Genomic DNA, 9585 nt, shown 5'->3' on the forward strand with positions numbered 1-9585 from the left:
AGATTAGCAGTAGCGCTGGGCCATTATACGCGCTACTGCTAGGTTGGGCTAGCCATGTGCGCCCAGTTCGAACGTAGCAGCAGCGCTTTTCGCTAGTACGCGCTACTGCTAAAGTCATAGCAATAGCGCGGTTTATTCACGCGCGCTGCTACTAAGTAGCAGCAGCGCTTGATTTTGTACAGCGCTACTGGTAAAATTCTGTGTATAGGCTTTTCCCTAGTAGTGCAATATGCATGGACTCCACCGAGAAATTACCACTCACATATAGGTCCCGACGAAATACAACGATCCCTTGCGTCAATTGCATCGTGGGTAGGCGTTGTACCAAAATGTTCCACAATTCAAGGCTAGGGCCAATTAAATCTCTCCTGAACACCACATTCGGCGGAAAGGATTCCATAACCATGGCGATAGTATCACCCTTATGCCGCACAATATTGTATAGGGCGGGATATTGTTCCTGGAGAGTGGCAGTGCCTAGCCACTTATCCTCCCAGAACCTAACCTTTGATCCGTCCTTAATGGTGAAGGATCCATAGCGGAAGATATGTTTTTTCGCTAGATCTAAATCTCCATCTCCTCACAAAACATTGAAATCTTCATTGTTATAATTATGGCCCACCAGATAATTGATAGTGTAGATGATTTAGCCTTTTGAATGCATGTGCTGGTTTTGTTTGCCTTCGATTTTTAATACATATAATTGTAGATAGCTTCAAGCATGATCTTTTATAATACTTTACAATGGTGGATTATTAGCTAGCAGCCCAATTCTGAAAATGCAAAGTACAACGTCCTTATACGCATGAAAATCACTATGTTGAGTTTTTGGTTGATCTTCTAACATGATCTATGCAGAGGTCAGAGGTTTCGTTGAGGATCAAAGCAGAGAAACTGAAGGAGGACATCTGTATGTTGCTTAACACTTGCGAGGACGGGTTGGAGAGAATAACATTAGTGGATTCACTTCAGCATCTCGGAATCGATCACCTTTTTGCAGAACAAATTCGAACAACAATATGGGACATCCATGGAACCGAATTTAGTAGTTCTAGCCTCCACTATGTTGCTCTCCAATTTCGGTTGCTTAGAGAGCATGGAATTTGGGTATCTACAGGTATCTATCTTTTTTTACATATAAATAGAGTGCTATTTTTTGTTTCTGTATTTACCCTTCTATAAATCTTGATAAATGTATTTATAGGAAATCCATATGGAATCTGTATGGAAGATTCTTTTCAAAATTTGCAGATGCATCATTTCAATCTGCCAACCAATTAAGCTCATATTCTGAAAATGTCTTCACTATTTTTCATATATGTACAAATTACACACAAGTTTGTCGTTGATGATAAATATTCATTTTCGGTATCAATAATTTTGTGAGTACATGATTTTTGTACAAATTTGCTCTTAATTTTTGGGCCATTTAAATGACTAAGATATTATTTTTGCTCTTAATTTTTTGACATCCGTCTAATAGTTTACCTAATTTTGACTATTTTCTATTTTTATTTATGTTTCTGTGCCGTATACTTATTAATAGAATTATATTGGGTACCATGATGAGTACAACTTTTCCCAGGTCATCGAAATGCTAAATATAATGCTAATTGGTATTGCTTATTTGCAGATGCAGCTAATCTTAAATATTTTGGTAAATTATGAACCTCTTATATGTTAATAAACTAAATGGTAGGGAAGCTCTTCAGATATGTTGGTACCCGGCAAGTCATACTATGACTAGATTCACGCAGTTTGTGTTACATATTTGCATATTTAATCATCCTTATGATATTGCTTCCATAGTTCACACCTTAAGCAAGTGAATTGGATTAGTGTCGTGTCATCTAGAAATTGGTCGATGCATGATGTTGGATTAAAAACGACACAGCCTCCCATGATGTCATGTATCCGGGTCCATGTGCATGTATGATCCTACTAGGATTGGAATTAGCTTCCGAGTAGTATTCCCCCCTTTTTTTAGCGGTGTATTCCTCTAGTAGCCCTGTAACTTGTACCGTGATTTGTAAAAGTAATACAAATCAAACAGGAGTAATACGACGCTATGGCCATCAAGCTTTTCTGGCGTGCGTGCATGTGTTGTGTTCGTACGCGAGGTGCTATATATAGATCGATTAGCTAATAGCTAAGTCTAGCTTCGCACTGCCGTGGATCGATCAGGAATCAGCTTCGTTTTGTTCGTGTTAGTCATCGTTCGTCATCGTTCATTGTCGCGGTCGCCGCTGCCGGAAAGTACTCGGTGTCTGGTCTGGGCCAACACATGATGTGTGAATTGACCTATCACTTACTTGCCACTAATTTTTTATCGCCTAACATGCATGGAAATAATTTAGTATAAGGTGGTCCAAACGTAAGATCGGATAGTTATTTGCTTGATGCAGAGACTTCCGTGGCATTTATTCTTGCAGATGTATTCAATAACTTCAGAGGTAAAGATGGGTGCTTCAGGAAGGACATAACAAATGAGCCAAAGGGATTGTTAAGTTTGTACAACGCTGCTTACCTTTTTGTTCATAATGAGCCGGAGCTCGAAGAAGCCATTTCCTTCGCCAGACATCATCTTAAAGTAATTAGGGGCAGTCTCAACTCCCCTTTAGCCGAGCAAGTCAAACGAGCTCTTCAGGTACCACTTCCAAGGACCTCTAGAAGGGTGGAAACATTGCACTACTTGTCGGAATACAGAAAAGAGAAGGACTATAAACCTCTTATACTTGAGCTCGCACAGCTGGATTTTACCCTTCTGCGGCATGTCCAGCTAATGGAGCTCAAAGATATTAGCGAGTAAGTGTCCTTGATATCCAGAAGTGGGTTATAATGGTGAGAGGATTAATTGGTGTTTGAATCTATGCTTTTAATAAGCAAAGAACCTTGCACTTCGTTAGGATTTTGTGACTAACTTCTTATGATCGATGATGTGTAACTAACTAACTTTTTCTTCTAATGGTGTGTGTTCGTATAAATAAACCATGTGGTGATGTTTATGAATTAACTGTATCTCGGTTCTCTATAACCTCATTGAACAACTAGCTTATGGTATAATTAATCTTACTCACGACACAATATAAATAATGGCATATGTTGTCCCATACGTCCACAATGATGCTCCTAACTGATTTCTGTTTAATGGGCTCAACACTTCAATATTTAATTTTCAGGTGGTGGAATAACCTGAAGAGCATCTGTGGATTAACCTATGTGCGTGATCGTATTGTGGAGGCTTACTTGTGGTCTCACACAGTGTTCTATGAGCAAAGTTGTGCACGCGCAAGGATGATCAAGGCCAAGTTAATTACACTAATCACCATACTGGATGATACATATGATGTACATGCCACCATAGAGGAATGTAGGCTGCTAAATGCAGCCATTCAAAGGTAGGGTATAGTTTGTTTCTAAATTTCTTCAGAAAAAAGCGTCTTCAAATTTATTCCTTGAGAATCATTTTGGGAACAATTATATAGATGCTAGTTTCCTTAATTGTTTTGTATTCTAACTGTCCATGTGTAGATGGGATGAGAGTGCCATTTCTGACGTACCAGAGTACCTGAAAATGTTCTATAGAGAATTGCTAAGAAACTTTCGGATGTTTGAGGGAGAAGTGGCAATAGTTGACAAGTACCGGATTGACTACACGAAGAAAGCGGTACACCTTTTTGCGACGTAGGCATATTGCAATTGTTGAAAATACTGTCCCTTTATTCATCAATTTTCTTTAATTATGTGTTTGTAGCTCCAAAATCAGTCTGCTTATTATCTCCAAGAAGCTGAATGGGTACAACAAAATCATAAGCCATGTTTTGAAGATCAAGTGAATCTGACATCCATGTCCTCAGCCGTGCCATTGCTATCTGTGGGTATGTTGGCTGGCATGGGTGAGGCAATAACGAATGCAGCATTCGATTGGGTTGCCAGTAGGCCTGATGCAGTCATAGCCGGCGCAAGGATTGGCTGTTTTCTGAATGACATCGCGGCATATAAAGTAAAACTCGGTTTGTTAATTATTAGCTAGGTTTATGTGTAAACATAACCTTATACCACTGACTAAAGCGATCTAATGGTATAAACCTGCAGCGCGGAAAGAACAGTGGGGACGTCGAGAGCTCTGTGGAGTGTTACATCCATGAGCATGGAGTTACAGATGAGCAAGCCTTCACAGTAATCTATTCACTCATAGAGGATGGGTGGAAAACCACGAATCAGGCTCGCTTTGATCACGGTGCACTACTCCCACCAGTGCAGCGGGTTGTCAATGCGGTTGTTAGCATGCAACTCTACTACGACAATGGAGGAGATGCATACACATTCAACATGCACATTCAAGAGATCGTCAACAAACTGTTTCTCGAGCCCATTCCTATGTAATCTCCAGTAGATGTACAAGATGTATCGGGTCATCACAGATTAGGGACCCCTACTATTATCTGTGTGAATACGTATTGTTTTAGTTACCCCAATCATCCACTGTATTGCTGTTGTTTGGTATGGGATGTAATAACGCTATTTATGTTGTTTTGATGCACTTTTACCGTACACTACCGGAATCGACGAATTTGTTGGCGACCACGTCGGGTGCGTGTGCCTGTGCGCGCCGGGCGTGTCTGGTCAGGTCCATGGCAGCGTCATGCCGGGTGCAAACAAATGGAATGCATGAGATGTCCCTTTTATGTTTATGGACTGAACTGCTGGACCAGGGGCGAAACAGAGCATGCAACATTGAGCCGGCATGTAAACTCACTTTATGTTTATCTGCGTCCTATTACATGGTCAAGAACAACTCCACACCAGGTCAGCCGGCAAATTCACCGCATCATCCTGGCAGAAGCAATGACGGCTACAGCAGGTTGCATCATGTTCACCTGCACCATAATCATTTATGTGCATTTACACATCATGTTCACCTGCACCATAATCATTTGCGTCAACTGTTCAACTCACCAACATGGTGAAGAATTACGAGTTGTTCAACACACCAACAACGTAACCCCCGCGATATCACCGGCGAAGAATTACAAGTTGTTCAACGCACCAACATGGTAACCCCGCGATACCAACATGGTAACCCCGCGATATCACCCACATGGTGAAGAATTACGAGTTGTTCAACGCACCAACAAACTCCACTGGCCAAGAAGACCAGGCTATTCCATTTCTGCCTCGCTCCAGGAAGACGAGGCCGACAGAAGACGCCAGGGCTACCCGGATGTTATGTGCTTTGTACTACCTCACATTGACAAGAAGTGACATTTCTTATGCAGTCAACAAGCACCGTTTAGTCAAATGCATTATGAGATATCTTATAAATATGCAAATATTTTTGAACAAATTATACATCTTTTACAAAGAAAATAAATAACATATTTTTGAAACACCTAATTATTATTTTAGATGCCATGAACATCTGAATGGTGGGATTTTTTTTCAAAATAACATACATTTTTGAAAATGTCACGAACATGTCTTTCCGTTTTAAAAAAGGTGATTTTATTATCACATAATATAGCATCAAGGATATACAAAACACAATTTTCAAAGGAAGCACCAGAGGCAAGCAGTTCTTTCGTCTCGCTGCGGGTGAGACAAAGATGCGCCCTAGATTGGGGGACCGCGTGTATAAGGCAAAGACACTAAGGTAGTATGGTAAGCCTCTAAAACTCCGAAATTTTTAAATCAAAATTTTGAGTGAAATTTTACTAGACATAATATCTCTTAGCAGTTGGGGAATTCCTGTCATGAACTCAGAAGCATCCTTGGCTCGTCAGAGGCCCTGAGCGGAGACTAAAAATCAGAGAAATAAAAAGCATGTATGTGATGTAAACTTTATGCATATAAATTTCTGCTTAAAAATATGGTGCTTTATAGAATTTTAGAAAGAAAGCACGTTTACTTTTTTACAACTTACATGTACGATTTTTAGAGAGTAAATTGCACTGACGGTACTGGAAAAGCTACGTATTTCGTTACATAGGGATGAACAGCGACAGGCCACTAGCTCTTTTTTTTGAGACAATGGGCAGCTGCATTACATTCATTCAGCAAATGTTTGAGAACAAATGATGGTCCTGATTACACCAGGTACAACATTAAACCAGCAGGACCCAGGGTCATGTTCTGCAGATCTAGCAAGAACATGAGCTGCCACATTACATGATCGGTTGACATGAGTAAACATACAAGATTTAAACTTAAGAGCCCTGCTTTTGATGTCATATATTATGGCACCTATCTGAGATCTATCAGTTGTCACATTCTTCACCTTATTCAATACAGTAGAACAATCAGATGCCATAATAATGGATTGGAAGCCAGCTTCTTCGGTGAATGATAAGGCATGTCGCACTGCTATGGCTTCAGCAAGTTCTGGGTCATCCACCTGGTCCACATAGCATCTGCAAGCAGCCCGTACTACTCCCAGATGGTCACGGATGACAACTCCGATACCCATACGACACGAGTCTGAGAAGATTGCTGCATCTGTATTGATCAGAACCGACCCTTCCGGCGGTGGCGACCACTTTGGGGTTGATGCTTGGGCCTCACACCTAGTAAGGTGAGTCGATCTGAAATTATTTAGGATAACAAAATCAATATATGCATTAATCTTCCCAACTACACGTTGTGGGTGAATGAAACTCTCCCCAATTCTAATGTTATTTCTGTTTTCCCAAATGTACCAAACAACAATCGTGAACACCATAAGTTGGAAATCAGGAGCCTCATTGATCCATTCCAGTAGCCATTGACGAATATGTAAAAAGTTCTTCACTTTTAAGGAGATATGATGATATTTCTTCAGTTCGGTCCAAATTTCTTTAGTGTAATGACAATGGAAGAAACAATGATCCACTGTCTCAAATCTATTGCATATGAGGCAATCATACCTTGTTTGTATTGATCTTTTTTGAAGATTGTCACCTGTAGGAAGACAGTTTTGTGCGATTCTCCATAAGATGATTTTCATTTTGTCCGGGCATTTTACCTTCCAAAGCTTCTTCCATATTTTTCCATCAGCTTCATTGTTTGAGGTAGAACCTTTTCCATTTGCACTTCGCTCTTGCCACAACAATTGCGTTCTTGCAAAGTTGTAGCCTGACCTAACAGTATAGTGTCCTCTTTTTGTAAAAGGCCAAGATACAAAGTCACTACATCCTTCTGAACTTAAAGGGATTTTGAGGACTATGTTTGCAATATCTTGTGCAAATATGTTCTTCACAGCCTCCTCATTCCAATACCTTCCTCCAGAAGATAAGAGGGCCGAACAGTCTGATTATCTAGCATTGGGATATTTGTAGATACTGTTCCAGGAGGTATTCCTGGGATCCAGTTATCATTAGTCACGGATATTTGCTTGCCATCTGCCACCCTCCAAATCAAACCTCTTTTCAGAAGTTTTTTGCCGAAGCAGATGCTTGGCCATGTGTATGCGGCAGATCTTGGACAACCCGAGTTCCAAAAATCCCCTTCAGGGAAGTATCTTCCTTTCCTGACTCTATAGCATAGGGAATGGGTGCCCATAAGTAGGCGCCAACATTGTTTGGCCAACATAGCCTGATTGAACAGGACCATGTCACTAAATCCCATCCCTCCCCAATATTTAGGAGTGGAAAGGCATTCCCAAGATCTCCAATGGAGTTTCCTCTTCCCATCTTCAATTCCCCACCAAAAATTACAGATTGGTTTCCTCATATTATCACAGACTGTTGTTGGGATTTGGAAGCAGCTCATCACATAAGTTGGGATAGCTTGTGCTACAGATTTCAGGAGTACCTCCTTACCTGCTCGTGATAAAGGTCTATCATTCCATCCATTTAACCTTCTCCACAGCCTACCAGTGAGATAGTTAAATTTAATCGTTGGAGATCGGCCCACCCAGGAAGGCATACCAAGATATGTAGCCTGAAGAGATTCATCGTAGACCTCCAATATGTTCTTGACTCTTTCTTTGACTTGATCGTTACAATGATTCCCAAAGAAAATTGATGATTTTCGCAGATTAATTCGTTGGCCAGAGCCCTTGCAATAAGTCTGCAGTGCTGATTTCAGAGTGTAAGTACTTTTGGCATCTCCCTTCATGAAGAAAACACTGTCATCTGCAAATAACAGATGTGATATTGGTGGACCATTTCTTCAATTTTGTACGCCTTTGAGTTCCCTCGAAGCTTCTTTTTGATGCAATAAGCATGATAAACCTTCAACGCATATTAAGAATAAATACGGGCTAATGGGGTCACCCTGGCGAATTCCCCTAGTTGGTGTGAACGAATCAGTAAGGTTCCCATTAACTTTGACTGCATATCTTACTAAAGTGACACATCTCATAATAGACTATGTCCATCTCGCACTGAATCCCAGTTTCAGTAACACACCCTTTAAATAACCCCATTCAACCCTATCATAAGCCTTGGTCATATCGATCTTAAGAGCATAATAAGGGGTCTTTGATTTTTGCCTCTTGATGGTGTGAAGGCATTCATATGAAATAAGCACATTATCAGTTATTAGTCTCCCCGGGACAAAGGCACTTTGTTGTTCAGAAATTATTTCCGGCAGAAGACATTTAAGATGATTCGCTAAAACTTTAGAGGCAATTTTATAAATAACATTGCATAAGCTAATTGGTCTAAAGCTAGATAGCGAATCAGGCATATTCACCTTGGGGATTAACACTAAGATGGTGTCATTGAAGCCTTCAGGAATGTCGTCCCCATATAGAAAACCTCTTACTGCTAAACATATGTCTTGCTCCAATATCTCCCAGTGTCTCTAGTAGAAGATGGCAGGGAAACCATCAGGCCCGGGAGCTTTGGTAGGCCCCATTTGAAACAGAGCAACTTTAATTTCCTCGTTAGTATACTCACGATTAAGAACGTCATTCATTTCTCTGCTTACCTTATTTGGAATGGCCTCTAATAGAGCATCCATAGATTCACAAGGTTAAGAAGAAAAGAGTTTCAAGTAAAAATCATGAACCATATTTTCAATACCTTTCTGGTCTTCACATAGTGAGCCATCAGATTTGCGAAGATGTTTTATCCTGTTTGTTCTTCTTCTGGTTGAGGCTCTCGCGTGGAAAAAAGAGGTGTTGCGGTCTCCCTCCTTGAGCCATTCCACCCTTGACCTCTGACGGGCCATAATTTCTTCTCTTTCAAACAGTTCACATAATCTTTTTTCAATATTCCTCTCTTCCTGGGCCATGTCAATTCCATTATAACATGTTCGCAAGGCTGACAATCTTTTCTCCAACTTCTTGATCTCTTGCCTTACTGACCCAAAGGACTACATGCTCCATCTTTTTAAGGTACTGGACAAGCCTTTAATAGCTTTCCAAGTGTTGCTAATAGACGCGGGGCCTCCACTATGAGCTTTCCACCCCTCCTCCACCATCACATCATAATCAGGAGCCCTCATCCAAGCAACTTCAAATTTGAAGCTATCTTGCAATGGTTGCCTAGCATTCAGGTCACCTCCTCTTGCAATTTTGATTAGAACTGCATAGTGGTCTGAAGATGTAGTAATGATATTCTCCACAATGCATCCATCAAATGCTTGCAAGAAATCCCCATT

At 40.7% G+C, this 9585-nt stretch overlaps 1 protein-coding gene across 1 annotated transcript; it reads left to right on the top strand.

Moving 5' to 3' along the window:
• The first annotated feature begins 329 nt into the window (after positions 1 to 329).
• On the top strand, positions 330 to 4386 carry LOC119334602 (tau-cadinol synthase-like). Its single transcript, XM_037607136.1, has 7 exons — positions 330 to 524; positions 859 to 910; positions 2433 to 2805; positions 3180 to 3398; positions 3532 to 3667; positions 3755 to 4003; positions 4096 to 4386. Exons 1-7 carry the CDS (start codon positions 330 to 332, stop codon positions 4384 to 4386), a joined length of 1515 nt encoding a protein of 504 aa, XP_037463033.1.
• Positions 4387 to 9585: the final 5199 nt, after the last annotated feature.

Source organism: Triticum dicoccoides, chromosome 7A, assembly GCF_002162155.2.
Source record: "Triticum dicoccoides isolate Atlit2015 ecotype Zavitan chromosome 7A, WEW_v2.0, whole genome shotgun sequence".
Lineage (NCBI taxonomy): Eukaryota > Viridiplantae > Streptophyta > Magnoliopsida > Poales > Poaceae > Triticum > Triticum dicoccoides.